Source organism: Conger conger, chromosome 13 (genome assembly GCF_963514075.1).
Source record: "Conger conger chromosome 13, fConCon1.1, whole genome shotgun sequence".
NCBI lineage: Eukaryota > Metazoa > Chordata > Actinopteri > Anguilliformes > Congridae > Conger > Conger conger.
This window is the reverse complement of record NC_083772.1, coordinates 23,013,994-23,041,063: the sequence shown is the minus strand read 5'-3', so window position 1 is coordinate 23,041,063 and position 27,070 is coordinate 23,013,994. Positions and strand designations below refer to the sequence as shown.

Here is a 27,070-nt window from a genome sequence, read left to right as displayed (position 1 = left end):
AGATCATAAAAATGAAGAACAATAATGACAATAATAACACTTGTATACTAATATATTCATTATGGCCCATTGTTTGAAGCTTTTGTCAATTACTCAACACCCATCAACAAGTTAAATACATGCCACAATTCTAATTCCACATGCTATTCATTATTCAAAAATAGGCTGGTTCCTTATCTATAAGCTTACTGAATAATAGTATTTTGAGAATGTATTGATAAGGTGTTTTCACAGTCTTCCTCAGAAATATTGGCTCAGACTAGAGATTCCTTGGAAGTCCTCTATTTAGACATAGGCATCACAAAATAATTTTTTTGTTGTAAAACGTCAACCTTTCCTGGCATAAAATCTCAAGAACTGTTTTTGCCAAAGCTTGTATTGAAAATTCTATGGTTTTTTTCTATGCCGTGTTGTTTTCTGGAAGCCTAACAAGCTATACACTGTTGGAAGTGTAATGTCATTAGCTAAAATGCTTTTCAGTCATCACTTCAATAACATGCACATTGTCGGTTCTTTGCTGGCTATACTTTTGTTTTGCACACGGATGGGGAGAACACCTATACTTAGCAACTGCATTATGGTTACTGGTCAGTGAAGCTCGTACATGAGCTCACGGTGTTCCAGAGTGCCTATACAAAATGTAGGTAATATAATTTCTATGTACACATACTTTTGTAGAAGTATGCAACAGAAACGGACAACAATGATAATTCATACAGAGAAATCCGAAGTAGACAAAAGACAACAACGTTTCTCTGAGTTAGTACGTTTTTAGAATTATAAACTATTTTGCATTTGTTTCCCTGGCCCTGTGTCATGAAAATGACACTCACTTTACTGTATTTATTGTAGTAGGTGGATTTCCAAATTGCAAAGAAGGCACGTTTGTTTTGCCACCCACGTGTTACAAAAGAAGGTACCATTGTCGCTAAAACAATGGCATCTTAATATCGGTTACACAGATTAAACCGTTAGCAAACGGTTTATCCTGTTACCTAGTGATTGAAAATTGTGCTGTTAAAAAAGGAATGAATGCAAAAAAACAAAAAATACCCTGGCCCCGCCCTTAAGGGGTTAATTGTATTTTAGATATTAATGTATGGATGGCATACAACGTTTTAAAAATCAACAAGGATAAAACAGAAGTACTAGTTATAGAAGTATAGTAAAGGCCCAGAGAGAGAAATTGGCTGCAAAATGACATATAAAGGGACTTACCCCCAGCCACCCAGCGGAAAATGTAGGTGTTATGTTTGAATGTGATCTGAACTTTGACTTTCATATCAGAAATGTCACAAAATGCTTCCTGAAGAACATAACTTGAGTGTTGTCTTTTCTCTCTCTGATAAGTACAGAGTAACTAATGCAGCTTTTATAACCAGACTGGACTACAGCAATGCTCTCCTATCTGGCCTTCTCAAAAAAGCGAGAAACCAATTCCAACTATTTCAGAACTGCCCAAGTGGTTACAAGGACCAGAAGGAGAGCGCACATTACACCGATTACACCGATTACATACCCTGGTTACCAGTTAGTTTTCGTACTGATTTAAAAATTATTTTACTAGTTTTTAAAGAGCTGCATGGCTTTACACCAGGCTACATGTCTGAAATGCTTTTACAGTACAGCACAGTAACCAGGAAGGGCACTGAGATAGTCTCTGAGCAACCTCTTAATGGTCCCGAAAAGTAGAACAGAAACCTTCGGCGAAGCAGCATTTAGCAGTTATGCGCATCGCCGCTGGAACACCGTCCCTGAGAATCGGAGGGCAACCAAAACTTTTGACACTTTTAAACGTAAGCTCAAAATATACGGTTTTAGTCTGGTTTTTAAAGAGGGTGGTCTTGTTTTATTATTATTTCATTTCATTTATTTCTTTTTCTTATTGTTCTACCAGTTTGTTTTTTTTCCCCCCTGGTTTTAATTGTGAACTTATTTATTCATTAATTTAATCCATTTTTATTTATTTTACAATTCTTTATTTTTTAATAAAGTTTTAATAAACAAATTGTGAATTTGTTTTATTAGTAATTGTTTTATTGTTTATATCTACCTTGTCCCTTGCAGTGAAAACATTTTGAACTTTCCCTGCAAGGAACGTGCATGAAAAGTGTAATACAAATAAAGTTTGATTGATTGAGTCATGCAAATGTAAATTTAAATCAAGCACAGATTTTAAAAAAAATATTTCAGCCTGGACAGGAGGGGAAAAACTATATTCACTTCAGAACATCTGTTTTCTGGTTACAAATTCTAAAGATTCTCCGGCGGATCTGGTTCATTTTCAGGCCGTAGATGAGGGGGTTTAGGATCGGCGGAATAACTAGATACTCCAGGGACATGAAATTGCTGAGAGCCTGCAGACGAGTGCTAGAACCATAGCGAGCGTACATGAGGTCAAATAAGACTGCGACTGTGAAATTTGTCAATGATATTAAATGTGGCAAACAGGTCTGCATGAACTTATTCCGATCTTCCTGTGATCGCATAGATGCTTTGACGATATTAACATAGGAAATCAAAATTAGTATTATCTGTAAAAAGTGAAAAACCGAGAAAGCAGTCCCGTATATGTTGTTGATAATGGTATCAACATCAGCACATGACAGCTTTACCACTGCCCAGACTGTGCAGTAAATCTTCTCGATGCTGAATCCGCAGAGAGGTAGTCTGGCCACCAGGCCCATCGCAAAAGCTGATTCACAGGCGGATAAAAGCCAAGTTATAAGCACCAATTTCATCACTTTCTGAGGGGTGATGATGGAGTGGTAATTGAGCGGCTTGCATATCGCGATATACCTGTCGTAAGCCATCACCGCCAATGTATTGACTTCGCAGATGACGTAGGTGTATACTGCAAGCATTTGACTCAGACAAGCTGCATACGAAGTAACACTGAAGTCAGATAAAAGGTCCACCAATATTTTTGGATACAATGTACAGGCCCCAAATATCCCATTTACACACAAGCTACACAAAAAAATGAACATGGGATCCTGGAGCGTTTTCTCCAAAATAATTGTCACGATCAAAGTCAGGTTCACTAGAATAGTAAAAAGGTAAGCGAGAAGAGTGACGGCAAAGTATGCGTGTTTGGTTGACATCGTCTCATTCAGTCCTTGCAGAAAAAACAGTGTTTCAGTTGAATTGTCCATAGTTTTATAACAGTTGTGTATAAAAAGCCGGTGAGATTCTGAGCTGTTCTTTCTGTAGCTTTTCCTGTGATCATTTCGCCTGCACCGCAAAAGGGGAAAGTACAGAAGATCAGCAATAAGCAGACTGCTTGTTAGGACGTTCTATTCCTTGTCTTCGTTTACAATGCTTGTCATTTGAATGAACTGCGAATTGCGGTTGGTTGAAATCGGAAAAGAAGTGTCCAAATTGAACATAAAACCTTCATATCGTATACGTTTCTGACTGAACATGAGAAAGCAACAGGCAGAAGGATGTAATGTCTGTGCCCACCGTATCAGGCTTTATATATGGATTGTGTAAAAGGCCTTTGAGACTTGGCAGCTAATCCACTTCCTCGCAGAATCAGTTGAACGGACCCAAGTCAATAATGAGACACAAAAAAGAAGCGCATATACGTGTACTTTCACCAGGGGAAATTCATGTTGTAGTATAGACTTCAATGGGAAAATTTAACACCAGATGCTTCATATACTGCAAATTCATGACATTGAGCTTCAAATATTTTCATTCGACATCAGTACCATACACCAATCAACCGCAACATAAACACCAACTGCTGAAACCAGTTTTTCATGATTATAAATGCTTTCAACTGTATAAACGTGTTTACAAACACTTAATATTTCATTATATGATATGTGTAATGGTTAACTAATTGTTAGTTAATCCTCTGATTTGCTAATGTATAAATATTTCTGTATCAATATATTAGTTTGTAGTCATCAAATACTTTCACAAAATAAAAGTTTATTTCATCGTTAATTAATGCATTTGTCTGTTTATTGATGTGAAAAATTACATTAGTTAATGCAAATCCATTCTTTTTATAATATGTGACCATATTCCTCAAGAAACCAAAATGTCTTTCTTTGGTTTTGATCTTTTGGAGAATTACTGGCGAAACGTATTCCATTCATTTTGTATTTTTATTTATGTATTTTCTCGTACGTCAAATGATTTTGAATTCAAACGTGTTTAATATGCATGCGCTCAATATGTGTGCCTAACCAATTATCTTCGCTTGGAAGACCTGACACAGGACAGGGGTTACGGAACCATAAGCGGTTCAATTGTGCCAAAATCGAAGCTACAATTGTGTAGGCTACTGTCCGTAAAGCATATACCCACGCATTGTAGATGTGGAAGTATACAGTGCCAGGGTTTTCAAATAAAATCACATCACAAGAAAAACATATCCATCTTACAGAATATAAGCAAAAGTGACATTTTGACTGATAATGCATACACCACTCTTCTTTTTAACCGGTTTAGTATCGCCCCTTTTCTAGAAAGCTTGAAAATAACATACCCACAATAAAATGGTTACTATTCTTGAACCATTTTGACCACAGGTATAATCCTGGGCTGCGTTTCCAAAAGTTTTCTTAACGCTACGGGTAGGGTCCATTGTTGCAATTAACGAGTTATCTTAAGTCAAAATGTACCTTTCACGTTTCTGATCGAGTTTAATCAACATCATAAATAGCTGATAGACAGACTGAAGATATTCCCTGCAACATATTGTCACTGTTATGCAAGCGGTCTCTTAGCAATCAGCTAAAATACAAAAAGTGTCACACATCTCCCCTATTGCTAGGTGGCGTAGCCGCAAACCGTATAACATTAAATGAATTCGAATTTGGCGAAAATTATATTATATACGGTTGGTTAATTTAGTTTGTACGTTTTTAATTATATTAATATGTTCCCACCAGTCGTGATAAATGCAAAATTTTAGTATTCCGCAGTGTTTTATTCATAATGAACATACTTTCTCTCATAACGCAGTCGCTGCATGGAGTGAATAATCGATCTTAGAGCGAGTCGATGGGCCAAGTAAAGTCGCACGTAGAAGCTTAACCTTAAGCAACCGCCTAACTAAGAGTTGGGGGAACACAAGTAGAAAAGTAAACAACTTTAGAAAGGTATACCTTTGGAGTCTTCGTAAAACGCTAAGAGACACCGTTATCGGGAAACGCGGGCCATATCTGTGAAGCCAATTCAATAAATACTCGTCATACCTTAAAATGGGGGGACCATATACAAAAGCTGATGTCATTTGTAAACGGTTCATCTGACATGGATGAAAACAATTTCAAATTAAAGGTGACAGTCTGCACTTCATTGTGACTGTATCCTTTCAAAATCAAAGTGCTAGAATACAGAACGAAAATCAGTGTCGCTGTCCAATGAATTATGGTGCTCATTGTTTGTTAGTTAGCCGGTAGTTAACAAACACATTAACTAAAGAGTAGTTAATTTAATGGTTAATTAATGCATGTGTACGTTCATTAATTTATGCGAACAAGTAGTTAATGGCAATTCATTCGTATTGTAAAATGTGATCATTTGAAAGTAAAAATTGTATACAGTGCCAGGGTTTTCAAATAAAATCACATCACAAGAAAAAAAAAACTTACTGAAGACAAGGTAGAAAAAGAGACAATTTAACTGATAATTCATACATCACTATATCAATTATACACATGTAAAGTTCAATCAAGCACCGATAAAAAAATAAAATAAAAATTAATTTCGAGCCTGGACAGGAAGATAAAAACGATGTTCACTTCAGAACATCTGTTTTCTGCCTCCAAATTCTGAAGATTCTCCGGCGGATCTGGTTCATTTTCAGACCGTAGATGAGGGGGTTTAGGATCGGGGGAACAACAAGATACTCCAAGGACATGAAGTTACGGAGAGCCTGCAGACGAGTGCTAGAACCATAGCGAGCGTACATGAGGTCAAATACGACTGCGACTGTGCAGTTGGTTAATGAGATTAAATGTGGCAAGCAGGTTTGCATGAACTTCTTCCGATCTTCTTGTGATCGCATAGATGCTTTCACAATATTAACATAGGAAATAAAAATCAGTACCACCTGTAAAATGTGAAAAACCGAGAGAGCAGACCCGTATATGTTGTTGATAGTGGTATCAACACACGACAGCTTTGCCACTGCCCAGCCTGTGCAGTAAATCTTATCGATGCTGAATCCACAGAGAGGTAGTCTGGCTAAAAGGGCCATCGCACCGCTGGATTCGCAGAGGGATAAAAGCCAGGTTAAAAGCACCAATTTCATCACTTTCTGAGGGGTGATGATGGAGTGGTAATTGAGCGGCTTGCATATCGCGATATACCTGTCATAAGCCATTATTGCTAACGTATTAAATTCGCAGCTGGCGTAGATGTATAATGCAAGAATTTGACTCAGACAGGCTTCATACGAAGTAACACTGAAGTCAGATGAAAGGTCCACCAATGTTTTTGGATACAATGTAAAGGCACCAAATATCCCATTTACACACAAACTACACAGAAAAAGAAACATCGGCTCATGGAGAGTTTTCTCCAAAATAATTGTCACGATCAAAGTCAGGTTCACTAGAATAGTAAAAAGGTAAACGAGAAGAGTGACAACGAAGTATGTGTGTTTGTTTGACACCGTCTCATTCAATCCTTGTAGAACAAATACTGTTTTAGTTGAATTGTCCATGGTAGGTTTATAACAGGTGTGTTTAAAATGCCGGTGAGATTCTGAATTGTTTTTCTGCAGCTTTTCCGGCGATAATTTCTCCTTTACAGCAAATAGGAAAGGTATGAAGATAAGAAATATTGAGACTGCTTGTTTGTGGAAATACTTGTAGACATCTCGCTGTGATATTCCTTGTTTACAACTCTTGGCATTATTTTAATATGAAAAGAAGGTTGAAAAGTGTTCAAATTTAGCATAAATCCTTCATATTTCGAAAATGTTTCTAAGTTTACACGAGAAAGCAGAAAGATTTAATGTCTGTACCCACAATAACAGGCTTTATATATGTATTGTGTTAAAAGGCCCTTGAGACTTGCCAGCTAATCAGCGTCTGAGCTGAATCTGCTGAATTTGCTCATGTGAATATGACAATGAGACAATGAGACAAAAAAGAAGTACATTTAAGTATAATTGTTATGTTCCTGTGTTCTGTGTGTTAGTTTATCATTGTTTATTATCATCATTCTTGTCATTTATTATTTTTCATGTTCATGTCTGGCGGCACGGATGGTGCAGTGGGTAGCACTGCTGCCTCACAGCAAGGAGGTCCTGGGTTCGAATCCCTGTCGGCCGGGGCCTCTCTGTGCGGAGTTTGCATGTTCTCCCAGTGTCTGCGTGGGTTTCCTCCCACAGTCCAAAGACATGCATGTTAGGCTGATTGGAGAGTCTAAATTGCCCGTAGGTATGAGTGTGTGAGTGAATGGTGTGTGTGCCCTGTGATGGACTGGTGACCCCTCCAGGGTGTATTCCTGCCTTTCGCCCAATGTATGCTGGGATAGGCTCCAGCCCCCCTGCGACCCTGGCATGTTTTTCGACTCTGCTCTGTCTGCCCCTTTTGATATTAAATCGCCATTTTTCTGCACCCCCCGTCTGCTTCTGGTTCCTCTGTTCCCCCCGGCATAACAATAATTTCACCAGTGTAAATTCATATTCTAGAATAGACTTCAATGGGGAAATGAGCATTTTGGCATCAGAAGATTCATAAACTGCAATTCCTCCAGAAACCACTGGATTTTGCAAGATTCCTGGCAATGTCAATTCCTGGTCCTCTGGTATAGCTCAAGTCTGTATTCATATAAATCCATCACATTGACCTTCATATACACTCACTGGGCACATTACACCTGTACACCAGCTTGTTAATGCAAATAATTAATCAGCCAATCATGTGGCAGTAACTAAATGCATAAAAGCATGGAGACATGGTCAAGAGCTTCCATTGTTTTTCAGACCAAATATAAGGATGGGAAAGAAATGCGATCTAAGTGACTTTGACTGTGGAAAGATTGTTAATGCCAGACAGGATGGGTTGAGTATCTCAAAAACTGCTGATCTTCTGGGATTTTCATGTACAACAGTCTCTCGAGTTTGCAGAGAATGGTGGGAAAAAACTAAAAATATTACTTTACATTACATTACATTATTGGCATTTGGCAGATGCTCTTATCCAGAGCGACGTACAACAAAGTGCATACCCATAACCAGGGGTAAGTGCGCTGAATGACCCTAGAGGGAAGTACAATTTCAATTGCTACCCGTACAACAAAGATAAGGACCAGGGCCTATTTTTTTTATTATTATTATTAGTATTTTTTTTTTTTATCAACACATAAACAAACAAAGCAAAAGTGACCAAACTTAACTATCCAAATACTGCTTACCTAGCCAACTAAAAATACCAAAACAATTAAGGTTCACAGGGAGGTAGGGAGGGATGGGGAGAGGTGCTGCTTGAAGAGGTGCATCTTCAGTTTGCACTTGAAGGCGGGGAGAGATTCTACAGTTCTGACCTCAACGGGGAGTTCGTTCCACCACCATGGAGCCAGAACAGACAGTAGTCATGAGCGTGAGGTGGAGGTTTGGAGAGGGGGAGGTGCCAAGCGGCATGTGGAGGCTGAACGAAGAGGTCAGGCAGGGGTGTAGGGTCTGATGATTTTTTGTAGGTAAGCTGGGGAAGACCCCTTAACTGCTTGGAAGGCTAGCACCAATGTTTTGAATTTGATGCGAGCCATGACATGCAGCCAGTGGAGGGAAGTAAGCAAGGGGGTGACATGTGAGTATTTGGGAAGGTTGAAGACCAGACGAGCTGCTGAATTCTGGATAAGTTGGAGGGGTCTGATGGCGGACACTGGGAGGCCAGCCAAGAGGGAATTGCAGTAGTCCAGGCGGGACAAAACCATCACTTGGACCAGGAGCTGGGTCGAGTAGGGGGTGAGAAATGGGTGGATTCCCAGTATGTTGTATAGGAAGAACCTGCATGACTGGGTCACCACAGCAATGTTCTCGGAGAGGGACAGTCTGCTGTCCATCACCACACCGAGGTTCCTTGCACAGGGTGATGGCGTAAGTGTGGTATCCCCGAGGGAAATGGAGAGATCCAGATGGGGAGAAGTACTAGCAGGGATGAATATCATTTCAGTCTTACCATGGTTGAGCTTTAGATGGTGGTTGTCCATCCAGCTCTGGATGTCAGTCAGGCAAGCAGAGATAGGGCTGAAACCTGTGTATCAGATGGCGGGAATGAGATGAAGAATTGGGTATCGTCCGCATAGCAGTGGTAGGATAGACCATGTGCAGTGATAACAGGGCCAAGGGAACGAGTGTAAAGAGAAAAAAGAAGCGGGCCTAGGACTGAGCCCTGGGGAACTCCTGTGGCGAGGGGCCAAGGTTTTGATACCGTACCAGCCCAGGCAACCTGGAAGGAGCAACCAGAGAGGTAGGACTCAATCCAATCCAGGGCTGTGCCACAGATCCCCGTTGCTGACAGGGAGGACAGGAGGATGGAGTGATCCACAGTGTCGAAGGCAGCAGAGAGATCTAGAAGAATGAGGACAGAGGAGAGGGAGGCTGCTTGTGCGGCATGGAGTGATTCACTGACAGAGACGAGCGCAGTCTCTGTCGAGTGGCCAGATCTGAAGCCAGACTGATGGGGGTCTAGCTGGTTGTTGTTAGAAAAGAAAGAAGAAAGTTGACTAGAAGCGGCTCGTTCTATGGTTTTAGATAGAAAGGGAGGAAGAGATACTGGGCGGTACTTCTGGATGATGGAGGGATCCAGAGTAGGCTTTTTTAGCAGCGGGATGATGTGGGCCCTCTTGGAGGATGATGGAAAACAGCCAGAAGACAGCTGGCTATGTCTGCATACTTTTTGACTATGTCTGCATACCTTTATGCATTTAGTTGCCACATGAAGTGCGCACTGAGAGTATATGTCAGGAGGTAACCTGACAGCTGGGCCAGATTCGCTGGGGAAGTTGGCTAATTGTAACCCAAGTGCACAGGTGGATCGGGGTGTGGGCTCTTGCCAGCTGCGGGAATTGGCAGGTAAAGGGCAGGTAAAGGGCAGATCAGGAGAGACGCTGGGGGTTGAATGTTGTGTTCCGTGAATGGAATTTTAGTTTAGGACGCTACCCGGGAGATACCGCTAGTAAGCAGCGCCTGGCTGAGTGAGACCAACACTGGGCATTTCTAGAGGAGCGGTGGTGTGCGCAGCCGGACCGGTGCCGTGGCAACGACTGCGCAACTTTTGTAAGAAGCAATGCAGCGTGGGGAGACTACACACGCCCTGACGAGGGCGTAGGGAACTGTGAGTCTCTGCACCACACACGGCTGCACCACAACGGACGGACCAGTACCGGAGCCAGTGCCGGCTCACTTCCCATCGGTGGCACAGCGAGGACTCTGAGGGCAGACAATGCAGCAGACTCAATGTGCAGAGTATGGCAGAGTGGTCTGGGGTGCAGCTCAGCTGCCCAGAAACTATATTGGACAGCGGGAGACATTTTTTTGGGGTTTGAGTTTTCTTTTTTTGGTTTTTTGTTTTGGGATGTAGAGGCCCAGTACGACGGTGGGGGCCAACTAGATCCCCTCCTTAAAAAAATTTTTTTATTTTGTTGGTGTTGTGCGTGCGAGTGAAAGGTGTGAGTGTGTGTGAGACCCCGCCCATGTTAGTTGACTTCCAATTCAAGTGGGGTTTCCCCCCTCCTGGGGCTGGGCTAGGTAGCAGGGGGGGCCTGAGTGGGAAACACTAGAGTGTTATAAAATCACCGGGGAGTCCTGCAGTGATTTTCTTTTTTTATGTGTGGTGTGACGGGTTTGCGCTCTACCTGCGCCGGGCTCTGGGTACGGGAGGGGGTTTGGTGTTGTAGGAGCAGTGGGGAAGTCGGAGAGGGGTGGGGTTGGTGCAAGATTGTGGCGTTCTGTTAGTCTTTTATGAAATTACAATAAAGATCATTGCCTTTTACCTGTCTTGTTCTAGCTTCCTTGTGGTGGATGGGTTCCTGATTGTTGGATGGAGGGAGTCAGCTTGAGCTGCTCCCAACCCCTGACATAGATACAGTCCCCTCCAAAAGTATTGGAACAGCAAGGCCAATTCCTTTATTTTTGCAATATGCTGAATACATTTAACATGGTCACTTTTGCTTTGTTGTTTGTTTATTTGTTTGTTTAAAAAATATATATTTAAAATATTCAAATAGGCCCTGGTCCTTATCTTTGTTGTACAGGTAGCAGTTGAAATTGTACTTCCCTCTAGGGTCTTTCAGCGCACTTATCCCTGGTTATGGGTATGCACTTTGTTGTACGGCGCTCTGGATAAGAGCGTCTGCCAAATGCCATTAATGTAATGCAATGTAATGTAATTTTGGGTTGAGATAAAAAGATGGACGCGAGACAACAGTTCAGAATTTCAGCTTTTATTTCCTGGTACTACATATGTTAAACTGCTTAGAACATTGCACCTTTGGTATCAGACCACCCAATTTCTAGGTGAGCTAAAGTATTGGAACAGAGAATTTAAGTCAATTAAAGTAAATAAAACATTTGGTAACATATCCCTTGCCGGCAATAACTGCATCAAGCCTGAGACCCATTGACGTCACCAAACTGTTTTTTTTTTGTGATGCTTTCCCAGGCTTTTAATTGCAGCCGAATTGAATCTTTTACAGTGATCCTCACACAAATTATTCGGAGGTGACTGGAAGGCATAGATTTGCTGAAAGTATCTGGTCTCTTCTTCAAGTACTTTGTCAGGAGTCTATGACTATTTACTCCATTGTTACAAGTTAATGTTGGAGTTTCAGTACATTTTTCTCCAAGCACCATCAATTGTGCTTCATTCTTGTAGGATGTGTTAGTGGGCCCACCGTAACAAATGTTACTGTGAATTTCAAACATTTGAGACAACCGTCATATGAAGGAACACCCAAGTCAGATGAAAGGTCCGCCAATAATTTAGGATAAAATGAAGAGGCACCATATATCCCATTTATATACAGGTTACACGCTAATATAAGCATGCGCTCATGGAGCGTTCTCTCCAGAATAATTGTCACAATCAAAGGCACGTTAGCTAATATCGTAAAAACGTTAACAAGAAGTGTAGCGACAATGTATCGTCTCATTCAGATTGCAGTAAAAATAGCAGCGTCTCAGTTCAAATAGAAAAAATTTTTTATTCTGATGGGTCAAATATTTTCTAAATAAAACATGTTTAATTATCCAAAGCAATTACCTGCACTTGGAAGGCCTGGCGCGCGGCAGGTGGTTATTTTAACCATTAACCACCTGACTAAAGATTTACTATAGGTAGGCCTAGTAAATAAAGACTCGGCTGTTAACAATTCAAGCGCCAAAATACCAGGTTGAAAACTATAGCTAAAATTAAATATTGCACAAAATCAATCCTTTCCAGCCTCGACAGTAAAGTAACACTTACTTTTGAGCATGTATTTTCTGGCTGCAAATTCTAAAGATTCTCCGGCGAATCTGGTTCAGTCTAAGGCCATATATTAGAGGATTCAGAAGCGGTGGAACAACGAGGTACTCCAGGGACATGAAATTGCGGAGAGCCTTCAGACTGTTGGTGGAACCATAGCGAGCGTACATTATGTCAAAAACGAGTGCGATTGTGAAGTTGGTCAGTGCGATTAAATGGGGCAAACATGTCTGCATGAACTTACTCCGATCTTCCTGCGATCGCACAGAAGCTCTGACGATGTTAACATAAGAAACCAAGATCAGCATTGATTCTGAAAGGTGAAATAACATGAGAATGTAACCGTATATGTTGTTGATAGTGGTATCCACACACGACAGCCTTACTATCGCCCAGTTTGTGCAGTAAAGCTTTTCCATCTTGAATCCACAGAGGGGTAGTCTGGCTGTCATTAACACCACAACAACTGTTTCAGAAATGGAAAATAACCAGGAAAAAAGCAGCAATTTCATCACCTTCCGAGGCGTGATGATGGAGTGGTAATTGAGCGGCTTGCATATCGCTACATACCTGTCATAAGCCATCATTGATAACGTTGTGTATTCGCAGAAGACATAACTGTAAATTACAAACATTTGACCCAGACACGCTGTATAAGAAATAACACTCAATTCAGATAAAAGGTCCATCAATATTTTCGGATAAAACGTAGAGGCACCAAATAACCCATTTACACACAAGTTACACAGAAACATGAGCATGGGCTCATGGAGCGTTTTCTCCAAAATAATTGTAAAAATCACGGTCAGGTTCACTATAATAGTAAAAAAGTAAACGAGCAGAGTGACGACAAAGTATGTGCGTTTGTTTGACGTCGTCTCATTAATTCCTTGTAGAACAAACACTATTTTAGTTGAATTCTCCATGGTAGTTTCCAGACCAGGTGAGTGACAAGTGTCTACACTGCGGACGTTCTGAGCGGTCCTTGCGACAGCTTCCCCGGTGATAATTTAATGTGTAACGCAAGCAGACAATCAGCAATAAGCAGCTTGTTTGGACAACGGTTTTTAGACTTCCTCAAATCATTATGCTGTGATATTGCCTGTTCACAATACTTCTCATTTGAATAAAATGTATCTTACTATTTATCTAAACCATTGAAATCCTAGAACAATTCTTCAACTTAAACATAAAAGACTTCCCATATCGAACATTTTCAAGCTAAACGGCTAAAGTCTTAATTCGGTCTCTAACTGTAGAAAACAGCTCTTATGTCAATGCCCACCGTATCCGGCTTTATATCCTTTGTGTGAAGGGCCTTTGAGATTTGCCAGCTAATCATTGTACTCTACACAGAATCTGCTTAGCCCAATGAAATCAAGTAAATAATGAGAGGAAAGAGGAGAAACAAAACACAGGCAACTAGACAAGTGTGCACTTCAGAATAGGATTCAGCATCCGTGGAAAGTGATTTTTATAACACTTATACTGGATATCCACAGTTACAGTACATGTCTTTTTAAAAATATGTCTCTTATAAGCATAGCCTACAGAAATACTAATGTACAATATTAGGAGACAAAGTCATTTCCAAAGTATTTAAAGTACTTAATGTGCAACTTGCACTATCAGTTGCATTGTCCCAATTTTACAACACAACAGCATTTGGGTAAAATACAGTGCAGTCTGTACGTTTTTGGACAGTGACTCATTCTTTGTTGTTGTCACTCTGTACTCCAGCAAACAGACAGTTGAAATAAAACATTCACTGTGTAGTTAAAGTGTAGACTTTAAGCTTGAATTTCAGGGCTTTTACATCTACAGTTGTGGTCAAATGTTTACATACACATGTATGTCATGGCAGTCTTGAGTTTACAGGAGTTGTTTAAGAGTTTATACAACTCTTATTTTACTGTGAGGAAATGATTGGAGCACATACTTCTTTGTCACAAAAAACATTCATGAATTTTGGTTCTTTTATTAATTTATTATGGGTCTTCAGAAAATGTGACCAAATCTGCTGGGTCAAAAATATACATACAGCAATCAATTCTAATATTTTGTTAAATGTCCCTTTTCACCTCAAGTAGATGCTTCTCGTAGCCATCCACAAGCCATCTGGTAAGCTTCTGGTTGAATCTTTGACCACTCCTCTTGGCAGAATTGGTGCAGTTCAACTAAATTTGTTGGCTTTCTGATAGGGACTTGTTTCTTCAGCACAGTCCATATGTTCCTGATGGGGTTTAAAGTCAGGACTTTTGTAAGGCCATTCTAAAACCTGAATTCTAGCCTGATTTAGCTATTCCCTTACCATTATTGATGTGTGTTTGGGGTCATTGTCCTGTTGGAACATTCAACTCCAGGACCCAACTGATTTGAGGTTTTCCTGAAGAATTTGGAGGTTATCCTCCTTCTTCATTATTCCATTTACTTTCTTTAAAGCACCAGTTCCACTGGCGGTAAAACAGGCCCAGAGCATAATGATACTACCACTACCATGCTTGACGGTAGGTAGGGTCTTCTTAGGGTCGCAGGCTTCACTTTGTGTCCTCCAAACATATTTCTGGTCATTGTGGCCAAATAGCTACATATTTGTTTCATCTGACCACAAAACGTTCCTCCAGAAGGCCTTTTGTCCGTGTGATCATCAGCAAACTTCAGTCAAGCCTTAAGGTGCCGCCTCTGGAGCGAAGGCTTACTTTTTTACAATTACTTTTGCTCACCTAAAATTGGGGGGACCAGGTATAAAAATAGCTACAATTCTTATCTACACTGTTCACCAAATTGATGTAGAAACTTAAAGCTAAAAGTCTGCCCTTTAGCCACATTGTGATTGTGTTATTTCAACTATTTGTTTGCTGAAGTTCAGAGCGGAAACAACAATAAATGCATCACTGTCGAAATACTAATGGACCACACAGCAATAGGGAACAATTGCTTCGATATTTTCCAGAATAAATTGATTGATATAATATAAGAAGGGAAAATGTATGATTTAAAGGTTTAAAATATCATTTTCCTCCTCCTAAATTGCAAAGAAAAAATTGACACTTGCATAAATTGTGTAGTTTTGCACAAAGTATGAACTGTATGGAGTATGTAACCCTTCTAAAATGTGTGGTTATCAACCAGGGTACAGATTACTTATTTGACAGTTCCTTCATTTTTTATAAATTTGGCTACAGCATATAGATAATTTAGACAGTTTAAAAGTTTCATTCAGAAATATCTTCAGTGTTTCCTGCTCAACCCCAGTGCATTACCGCTTGTAGCTACATGTCCTTGAACACAGTCCTGGGATTAATAAGGATTGATACTCTACTATTTACTGCAGTCACTCAGGTAAAAATCCACCCTGAATTCAACAATATCCAAACTACCCAAATTAAGTGACTGTTAGTTTATTAGTTAGACAGACAGTAAGTGTATTAATGATTAGTACTGTACAATATCTAAATTCGTAGTTGTTAGTAAGAAAAGTGCTTTACAACATTAACTAGCGAAAGAAGACAGAAGTAAGGAATGCGAGGCTGGAAGAAATGTTGGAAATCCAGAAACTACCGAAACCACCCGAATAGTGCAGCACGCAGACAGGGGAGTGACGATGGCTCGAAAACATCTTGACACAGACATAACAGGGGATTACGAAATGTGATAAACAGTAATGGATGGTAAACAGAAAACCAGATATGATCATGAAAAATAATGAATTACAAGAATAACAATCATAAATTAACAGACAGACTCAGAAACATAACACTGCTGCCTAAATTGTTTAATGTGACAGGGCAGTATGCAAGAGCTGTCCATGCCAAGATATAAAAAATTAAAATTGAATACATTTAATAGTAACACATGGGTCTATATTTTAGATGTCTAAGAAATAAATAACTATCGTGCTATTATAATCCTGTGAGTTAAATAAAAACAGCAGACTTTCTATATTCATCATGTTCTCTCTTTTTCTGTAAATACTTAATGCACTCACATACATCATGCACACTCATCTCCTGTTGTATAACCTGTTTCTTAAGAATCTATAACTGTCTTTGCACAGAGCAGAAATACCGTGTCAAAGTCATTAAAAGATCAGTGTCATTTTTCTGATTCTGATCTGGCATTCTTACCCAGTATCACGGTGTAAAGACGGTTTAAGATTTCCATGAGATTTTGTTGCATCTGTCACAAACTTTGAATACTCTTCTCTTAATCTCACACAGACTAAATCCATATATAATCAGGTTGATCAGCGGTGGAATGACCAGGAGCTCAATAACCATGATATCCGCAAGCATTACTTAGTGTCATTGGCATGCAGGACAGCTTAACAATTGACCAGTTGTCACAGAAGAACTTTTCAATGTGAACTTTTCAAATGAAATTCCAAAGGCACTGGAGCTCCAACAGCTGCAGGTGGAGCAGGTGTTCACTAAAGACCAGGGGCCTCATTTATAAAACTGTGGGTAGGATTCACATCAAAAGGTTGCGTACGCATGAAACCCAGGACGTATGCACAAAAATATTCTGATTTATAAAACAGTGCACACGCACGTCCCATGCCAGTTTTCCTTTATAAATCACAATCAACTCTAAATGTGGCGCACCTTTGCCAGGTTCATGTCCCGCCCACAGTTGCCTATAAACAGGCAGTGAAACACCCCTAATGAATATGCATTTCACGAAGACAACAATGGCAAACGCTGAAAAGAAGGCCAAGAAAAGTGATTTCAGCCATTTGATTGCCTCTGAAAAGCTACAGGTGGGGGAATTATCCTGATTGATTGTAAATGACGAACAGTTCTGCACAACAAATGTGATGATGACGATGATAATAATAATAATAATAATAATAATAATAATAATAATAATAATAATAATAATACACATAATACACATAATTTGTCTAGCACCATTGAAAACAGAGTTACAAAATTAAGAGATAAAACGAACAAAAATCCATAACAATAAACATATTATAAAATATAATATATGAATATGATAACAATATATGAAACTATGCACTGACGCATTGTAAACGGCATAAGTGCAGCGTAATTTGTCCGACTGTTCACCATATTATTTATGAGAATACATTTAGTAACATGAAGTATTGTTTAACAATTCGTCTACGTATTTGAGGGATTATTTTACAACAACATCTCCGTTTATATTTATCATCCTAAATCATATTTTTGGGCACTCCAGGGAGCATCAATCAAACAGCTGTTTGTTTATTCGTTGTAAGAGAGGCTTTTATCCGTTTTTGCAAATTAACTCTTCATATATGATACGTGAGAGGTAATATTTCGATTTATCTTACACAGTGGTATCAATTTCACACCATTTCTCGCGTTTCATCCCATTGCCATCGGAGTCGCAGTTTCTCATTTCTCCAGTTAATGTGCGTACGCATTGGTCAGAGTTTCCCTGGAGGACCGCACATTTTCCCGTCAAGTTAGTTTTTTATAAATGCCAAAGTTTGCTTAGAAAGTGGCGTACGCATTCTTTTGTGCATACGCAACGTTTATAAATGAGGCCCCAGGTGTGGCAGTTATAGGTGGAGGTGGTGTTATTGGCAGTTCCCAATCAGACAGAGAAGAAGGGTACCTGTCTGAAGGAAGGGTGAAGAAACAGCAGAGCGGAACACAATCAGGTTCCAGTGAGGTGGTTTTGAGGGGTTGCGTGGAATCTTTCTGGATATTATAATTTAAAACGTATGTTCATCAAACTGTCAGTCTTACAACAGGTTTAAATAAAGCAGATGTCTTTGTGATAATGAACTATTTAAAATAAAATAAAATATATGATTTCCTGTTGTAAAACAACATCTTTTAGGTTGTAGGTATTTGCTTTGAGATTTTATGTAATTTGTGGCCGTGCAGGAGGTGAGACTTAAATCTGGGTGATGTCCCAGAAGTTCCTGTTCACCACAGTTGTCTCAGTCCTGGATGATGTAGTGTATGCAGGTTTTTGGGGTGTTCTCAGCACCAAAGGTTGATTTAAGTCATTGCTTGGCCATGTAAACTGCACATACAGTCAGGTCCAGAATTATTGATGACAATTAACAAAAAAGACTGTAGAAAACAAATAATGCCATTACTCAGATATATTGTAATTTTCCAACATGTGGAAAATATTTTACTTTATTAATAATTCAATGGAATCGACCAAAATGACAGATTTTTCAAATGTTTTCCAAAAAAAAAAAAAGGTTTCACAATTACTGGCAGCCCTGTTTTTAGTACTTGGTGCAGCCTCCCCTGGCAAGGATAACGGCACTGAGCCTATTTCTATAATGTTTAATAAGGTTAGAGAACACATTTGGACTATTCCTCCATGCAGAACTTTTCAAGATCCTTTATATCCTTAGGTTTTCGCTTATGAACTGCCCTCTTCAATTCAGACCACATATTTTCGTTAGGGTTTAAGTCCGGAGACTGAGATGGCCATTGCAAAACATTGATTTTGTTTTCACAGAACCATTTCCGTGTTGATTTTGAAGTGTGTTTTGGGTCATTGTCTTGTTGGAAGGTCCACCTACAGCCAAGTCTCAGCTTCCTGGCAGAGTCAACCAGGTTTCTGGCTAAAATGTACTGGTACTTGATGGAATTCATAATGCCATTGATCTTAACAAGAGCCCCTGGACCACTGGCAGCAAAACAGCCCCAAAGCATCAATGATCCACCACCATATTTGACAGTAGGTATGAGGTGCTTTTCCTTGTATGCATCCCTTTTTTGACACCAAACATGCCGACGGTGTACATGGCCAAAAAGTTCAATTTTAGTCTCATCTGACCATAGCACCCTGTTCCAGTCATAGTTCCAATAACGTTTTGCAAACTCCAGACTCTTGAATTTGTTGGTTGCTCTCAGTAAGGGCTTTCTTCGTGCAACCCTTCCAAAGAGCCTGTTGGTATAGAGGTGGCGTCTTATAGTTGATTTTGAGACTTTGTGACCCCAAGACGCAACTAAAGTCTGCAGTTCTTGAACTGTGGTCCTTGGGTTCTTCTTTGGCTCCCTCACCATCTTCCTCACTGTGCGTGGGGGCGACATGCACTTGCATCCTCTTCCTGGCAAGTTGGCAACTGTTCCAGATGTTTGAAACTTTTTGATTATTGCCCTAAGAGTGGTTAGTGGTATGTTTAACCGCTTATGTATTTTTTTGTACCCATTACCTGACTTGTGTAGATCGACAACCATCTGTCTCTTTTGATTTGACAGTTCATTGACTTTCCCCATGGTGATGGAAATGGATTGGATGGATTTTACATTTTTATGCCCTTGGGAAACAGGAAGTATGGATGGTCACAATACAGTTCATTAAGTTAACTTAAATATGTAGAATTTTACTGCTGGTTTTATTTCAAATAATCTTTAAGTGTGCCAATAATTTTGACACCTACATTTTTCATTAAAAACATTTTTTTTTTTTGCTCATCTTCATCAAGGGTGCCAATAATTCTGGACCTGACTGTATTGTTCTCAAGGCCTTTATTTTAGAAACTTCAGCCCCTTTGACATACAGTACCTGCTATTTTCATGGGATAAATACAACATTGGTCACCATCTACTATGTGACAGATGAAAACTGATGATGTACATCATTATATCATGCTAGTTTAATGATTGAAAAAGCTCTCCAACAATTATTTCCAACGATTATCTAATCAGCCAATTGTGTGGCAGCAGTGCAATGAATAATATCATTTAGATAAGGGTCAGGAGCTTCAGTTAATTTTCATGTCAACCATCAGAATGGGGAAAAATGTGATCTAAGTGACTTTGACCCTGGAATGATTGTTGGTGTCATACACGGTTGTTTCAGTATCTCAGAAACTGCCGATCTCCTGGGATTTTCACGCACTCTAGTCTCTAGAGTTTGCAAAGAATGGTGCAAAAACAAATTCAAATCTAGTGAGCAGCAGTTCTGCAGACAGAAACACCTTGTTAATGAGAGACGTCAGAGGAGATTGGCCAAACTGATCAAAGCTGGCAGGAAGGTGACAGTAACACAAATAACCACACATTACAACAGCGGTATACAGAAGAGCATCTCTGAACACAGAACACATCGTAATTCTAAGTTGATAGGCTACAGCAGTAGAAGTCTAAAAAATAAGTCTAATAAATACCTAATAAAGTGCTCACTGAGTGTATACTGTCATTATTAAAGCAGCTCAATGTTGTGGTGCCCTCAACGAACCACCAGAGGGAGCCCACCACTCATCGCTACTGCCCCTGTCTCATTGTTTCCACTTGACACAAGCCTGAAAACAATAAAATATTATAAAACATATAAAATATTTACTATTAGTGACTATACATTACATTAATGTAATTTAGCAGACACTCTTATCCAGAGAAACATACAGTTGATTAGACTAAGCAGGAGACAATCCTCCCCTGGAGCAATGCAGGGTTAAGGGTCTTGCTCAAGGGCGTGCGGATCATATTATGCCTACACTGGGGATCGAACTGCCGACCTTGCGTCTCCCAGTCATGCACCTTGAGCACGCTCCAGGCTGCCCATAGGTATAATGCCAGTCACTTCTGTTTTGCGATCACAAATTTACACCTGTCTTTTTAAAGATCATAAGTGTAGGGAAAAAAACACATTTTGAATAATGAGTGAATAACATCATTTTTTTGTCATTTTTGACACCCCATAAGAGAATACTAGAGTGTAGACATAAAATTTGGAAAATGCCAGTTTTGATCGCCGATCTGCTCACCTCAACAACTGCTTGGGGTCCTTGTATATCTTTGTTGTGTTGTGACATATCGTGATGTTGGAAAATTGCACAATCTAAGTGACTTTTACCATGGCATCATTGCTGGTGCCAGACATCATGTTGCAGCATCCCAGATCCAGCTGTCCTCCTGGGTCTCTCACACACTTCAGACTCCACCGAGTTAAATTAGAAAAAAAAAAACATCCAGTGAGCAGCAGTTCTGTGGCTGAAAACTCCTTGTTTATGAGTCAGTCATGTCTGAATAGTCTAAGAGCTGAATAGGCAGACTCATTCAAGCAAATAGCAGGCTAAGTGACTAAATAGAAAAGGCTATAAATGTTCAAATAACAGCGGTGTATAGTGATGAGCAGAAGGGCATCCCTGAATGGACAACATGTCAAACCTTTAAGCGGATGGGCTACAGCAACAGATAACCAGACCACGTTCCAATCCTGTCCTACAACAGGAAGATGAGGCTACAGTTGGCACATTATTGCCCAACTGATTGACTGCCAGGAAAAAGGTTTCCTTCTCTGACAACTCTCAATTTCAGCTGTAACATGCAGATGGTAGGGACAGAATTTTTGATGTAAACAGCATGGAAGTTTTCGTTTAATCCTGCCTTGGGTGAAAGCTACAAGCTAGTGTAATGGTGTGGGGAATGTTTTCTTGACGCACATTTGCCTCCTAAATACCAGGTGGGCATCAATTGAATGATTCGTTTTTTTTTAAAGATATTTTTTAGGCCTTTTTCAGCTTTATTGGACAGTATATAGTATAGAGAGACAGGAAGAATAGGAGCGAGATGAGAGGGGGAAGACATGCGACAAATTTCAGATGGTCGGATTCAAACCGCCGACGTTGCGGCTCGCAATGAGCATGCGGTTAGTGCTCTACAGGCTGCGCCACCGAGACACCCCAGTTGAATGATTAGTTTAAGTAGTTTGCAGCATGCGGTGGAAAATCTGCGGGAACTGTGCAATGCTGTCAAACGAAAACCCCAAACAAATGTTTCTAGCACCTTCATCAATCAATTCCATGAACAGCAGGCAAAAGCCGGGGTCCAGTACCCGGTTCTGGATAATTGTACCTAATAAAGTGTATATCCGAAAAACAAACCTGCTAAATACACACATTCTATTATTGCGCATTTTACACTTGCCTGCGTTAACTTTTTCATCTCTCATTGTTGACTTTGTTTAATTAGGCCAAGTAAATTCGATGAAGTAGACCGTGATTGGCTGGCAAATCTCAAAGGCCCTTACAAATCCACATATAAAACCCTGATACGGTGATCATAGACATACATTTTTTTCTGCGTGCTTCTTTATCGGGTACAGTTAGAAACCTAACGAAGTCTTTAGTCATTTCGCTTGAACGTCAGAATATGATTTAATCATTTTTCGATAGGGGAAGGTTTTATCTTACATTTTAAGAATTGTTGTAGGTGAAGGGTTCGCATTGTAATCAGGTAGCTAATATTATGCGATGAATTCAAAGTAGGCTGCAAGCCTTTGTAAAAAAAAAAAAAAAAAAAAAAAGCTTATTTGCTTATTGTTGATCGTCTTTACTTTTCCCGTTTGCGGTGCAGGAGAAACAATCACCAGAAAAGCTGCCGCTGGACATCTCAAAACCTACGCACTCATTTATACACAACAGTTATAAAACTACCATGGACAATTCAACTGAAATAGTATTTGTTCTACACGGACTGAACGAGACGATGTCAAACAAACGCACATACTTTGTCGTCACTCTTCTCGTTTACCTTTTTACAATTCTAGTGAATCTGACTTTGATTGCGACAATTATTTTGGAGAAGACGCTCCATGAGCCCATGTTTTTTTTTCTGTGTAACTTGTGTGTAAATGGGATATTTGGTGCGTCTACATTTTATCCAAAAATATTGGTGGACCTTTTATCCGTCTTGAATGTTACTGCGTATAAAGCTTGCCTAGCTCAAATTTTTGTAATATACAGCTATGTATTTTGCGAATATACTACGTTAGCTGTGATGGCTTATGACAGGTATGTCGCGATATGCAAGCCGCTCAATTACCACTCCATCATCACGCATCGGAAGGTCGGGAATTTGTTGTTTTTCACGTGGCTGTTTTCCATTTCTGAAACAGTTATTTTAGTGGGCTTGACAGTCAGACTACCCCTCTGTGGATTTAATATCGACAAGCTTTATTGCATAAACTGGGCAGTGGTAAAGCTGTCATGTGTAGATACCACTATCAACAACATATACGGGTACATTCTTATGCTTTTTCACGTTGCACAAGCAGTGGTGATCTTGGTTTCCTATATTAATATCGTCAGAATATCAATGAGATCACAGGAAGGACGGAATAAGTTCATGCAGACCTGTTTGCCCCATTTAATATCATTGACTAATTTCACGATCGCACTCGTTTTTGACATCATGTACGCTCGCTATGGCTCCCGCAGCCGTTTACAGGCTCTCCGCAATTTCATGTCCCTGGAATATCTCGTTGTGCCACCGCTTCTGAACCCCCTCATCTATGGTCTGAATCTGAACCAGATCCGCCGGAGAGTCTTTAGAGTTTGCAGCCAGAAAATACAAAATCTAAAGTGAATGTTGTGTCTGCTTTCCTGCCCAGGAAGAAAAAGATAGATATTATTTGAAAGATATGTGCATGAATAGTTTTTTTCATTTTTTATCAAGTTTTTGTTCTTGTGGTGTGATTCTTGTTTGCAAACCCCGTTTAGCATAGGTCTACTATAAACTTATCGAATACGTTCAGGTATGTGCAGGTATGTACCAGGCCGACAGCAGCCTACCCCAATTTTTGCCTCGATGTTTGCACAACGAAACTGCAGCAAGCAACCGTAACCGATCGATCGTATCGATTGCTTTGGGCCGTACCTTCCGAGCGCTTTTAATATTAAACATGTTTGAATTCCCTGCTGAAAAAAAAACAGCTAGGTTTTGTAAATGTTAGTAAATGCTTAAGGAAACGACTTGTTCACATTCAGTAGCTGTCAGAAAAAAATACAACGTCAAATGCAATCTATCGTAAATACAGAAGAATCAAAGTGAATGCAGTGCCACGAAAAATAATTTGCCTCCGTCCTGATTTTCTTTTCTTTCTTTTTTTTTGTACTATTGCATATTTGTAATTACTTGCCAAGGAACCATTAATTCTACTCTGTACCAGAAAGTTTTAATGAGAATATCCGGTCATCTGCCTGTGAGCTGAAAGTGAAATGAAATTGTGGTATGAGGAGTTCATACTTGAAAACCAACCAAAGACCTCACAGCGATGTGAAACTTAAATAGAATTGTGGGAATTTATTGATGCTAAAGGTGGTCCAATCAGTTATTAAGTTTAAGAGGGCAAGTGATTTGGGTGTTTGCTAACTTTTTTCATTAAATAAATGAAATAGTCATTTTAAAATGTTTTTTGTGTTTACTCGATTTGAGTTCGATTTGTCTAATATTGCATTCTGCCTGAAACCTTTAAATATGACAAATATAGCTCAATATTCTCTATAACTAGAGAATACTGAGCTAAATATTTTGTATATTTCGTTATATTTCATACATTAAAAACCATTAAATGATCTAACATTTAGCCAATATAAAAATATGTTTTGAATGGCATATTTCACATTTACAGCTGTCATTTTAAAGATCGTATCGCCTATTTATTGAAAATGTACATGGACATTTTTTGCTAAATGTGAGAAAAAAGAGATATTTCTGTTAAATCTGGTAAAAATGGATGGTAAAATAATAGCACTCATCCCTATTTTACATACTTTGATTTACCTGTTAGCTTTTGTATTCACGTTCATTCTGTTACTTGTCACATTGCTTGGTCTTTATGTTGACTATAGCCTAGTCTATCTGTGTTTGCCTATACCCTAGTCTCTCTGTGTTTGCCTATAGCCTAGTCTCTCGCTGTTTGCCTATAACCTAGTGTCTCTGTGTTTGCCTAGATCCTAGTCTCTCTGTGTTTAATCGATCTGCTCGGGGTCCTTCCGCATAACAGAATCCGTCATGTTCAGGGCAGCGCTACCCCTGAGACCGAAGAGGTTCCTTCGGTTAATTCGTTAGTGGGTGGAAATGTCTCTGTAGCCATCAGCTCCATCAGTCAAGTGGTGTATTTTTCCTTTAATGAAGCAGTTTAACTGTCTAATATCTTTATTCTGTAGTTGTGTAATATCACCTGAAAATTAACATACTTTTAAGATAACCTGGCGCTCATACGTTTAGCTAACAAACTATGGTAGGGGAGACCAACATAGTGCATGTTTAAACGTGGGGATTTTGCATGGCTGCATTTGCGTAAGAATTACGGGTTTGTTTTCACTTATGCATTACAGCAACCCGCTTCTCGTGTGCGAGTGGCAGGACGATTTGAAAACTTCAACTCAGTTGTAATTATCTGTTTTAGCATACTGAAAGTAATGTTTTTTTCACCAAAGTTTTTTTCGATGAAAGTAGTATAGTTTTGGCGCATTTCACTCGCAAGCGAAGACTGTGAGCCATGCAGCAGAGCCGGGACATGATGGAACGCTGTGTTTTAAAATGGCCGCGCCTATTATAAATGCATAAGCCACAATAACTTTTAATATAACGCTGTATATTCCATGTGTACCATGCACCTATTTAGTCCTACCTAGCACTCGCTCTTATCCATTTCTTCACAGGCATTCATCTTAATGTTGCCATATGCGGTTAGTCTACCGAAAATATAGACAATTTCTACAGGACAATTATCAGATGTATAAATGTAAACGGTAAGAATGCTGGATTCACCAGCCTTTGAATTATATTAAAACAACGCGTTGTCAAGTCCGTTTTCCGATATTTCGGACGCTGTTTAAACTTGCCGCATAGTTGGGCCATGTTGTAACATTTTCACTCCCGCTACTTTTGACTGAACTGTAATCAGTCAAGATTAGGAATGTCCTATAACTGTATCAGCGGTCTATAGTCATAGCAAAGACATGTATCTTCTTTCTGGATTAAACATAGCACATTATTCGGAACATTTCTACTTTATTACACCTACTTATTCATGCGATTATCTAATCAGCCAGTTGTGTGGCAGCAGTACAATGCATACAATCAGGTAGATATGGGTCAGGAGCTTCAGTTAATGTTCACATCAACCATCATAATCCAGAAAAAATGTGATCGAAGTGTGGCAGACAGGGTGGTTTGAGTGTCTCAGAAACTGCTGATCTCCTGGGATTTTGATGCACACTAGTCTCTAGAGTTTGCAAAGAATGGTGCAAAAAACAAACAAAAAAAAATCTAGTGAGCTACACTTTTCCAGACAGAAATGCATTGTTAGTGACAGACGTCAGAGGAGAATGGCAAGACTGGTCAAAGCTGACAGGAAGGTAACAGTAATGCAAATAACCACACATTACAACATTCTTATGCAGAAGAGCATCTCTGAACACACAATGCATCATGGATAGGCTACAGCAGTAGTCTAAAAAGTCTAAAAAAATAAGTCCAATAAATACCTAATAAAGTGTTTGATGAATAAAACTCATGTGAAGGTCAATTTTCTTTACATTTTGTACCAAAAACCTGTTTTAATAGAGACATAAGCTCTTCTAATCATGCATGTGTCTGGATAAAAAGATATGCTGATGTTTTGTATTTGGAAAGATTTGGGGACACTTGAGGACATCTGGGTGCAGTTTTGGGAAAATGCCTGTTGACATCTTTACACATTTTTTTCCCAGTTTGTGCTCAAATATAAAGTAGTTATGGAATGTTTCTTGATTTAAGAATTTAGATATTCAGTGCTAAACTATAAAAACAAAAGGCTTCAGTATTTATTTGTATTTTAGTTTACCTTTTGGGTACATTGTATGTACATGATCTGACATAAATTTATTC

General features: G+C 39.5%; 4 protein-coding genes across 4 annotated transcripts; 1 reads left to right on the top strand and 3 right to left on the bottom strand.

Annotated features, from left to right (window-relative positions):
* Positions 1-2,219: 2,219 nt before the first annotated feature.
* On the bottom strand, positions 2,220-3,155 carry LOC133107443 (olfactory receptor 4S1-like). The gene has a single exon (XM_061216431.1). It carries the CDS (start codon positions 3,153-3,155, stop codon positions 2,220-2,222), a length of 936 nt encoding a protein of 311 aa, XP_061072415.1.
* A 2,606-nt stretch (positions 3,156-5,761) lies between these two features.
* Positions 5,762-6,691, bottom strand: LOC133107442 (olfactory receptor 4S1-like). The gene has a single exon (XM_061216430.1). The coding sequence runs from the start codon at positions 6,689-6,691 to the stop codon at positions 5,762-5,764; it is 930 nt and encodes a 309-aa protein (XP_061072414.1).
* A 5,748-nt stretch (positions 6,692-12,439) lies between these two features.
* LOC133108699 (olfactory receptor 8I2-like) lies at positions 12,440-13,375 on the bottom strand. Its single transcript, XM_061218375.1, has one exon. It carries the CDS (start codon positions 13,367-13,369, stop codon positions 12,440-12,442), a length of 930 nt encoding a protein of 309 aa, XP_061074359.1. The 5' UTR covers positions 13,370-13,375.
* Positions 13,376-22,849: 9,474 nt separating this feature from the next.
* Positions 22,850-23,779, top strand: LOC133108707 (olfactory receptor 4B13-like). The gene has a single exon (XM_061218391.1). It carries the CDS (start codon positions 22,850-22,852, stop codon positions 23,777-23,779), a length of 930 nt encoding a protein of 309 aa, XP_061074375.1.
* The last annotated feature ends 3,291 nt before the right edge of the window (positions 23,780-27,070 follow it).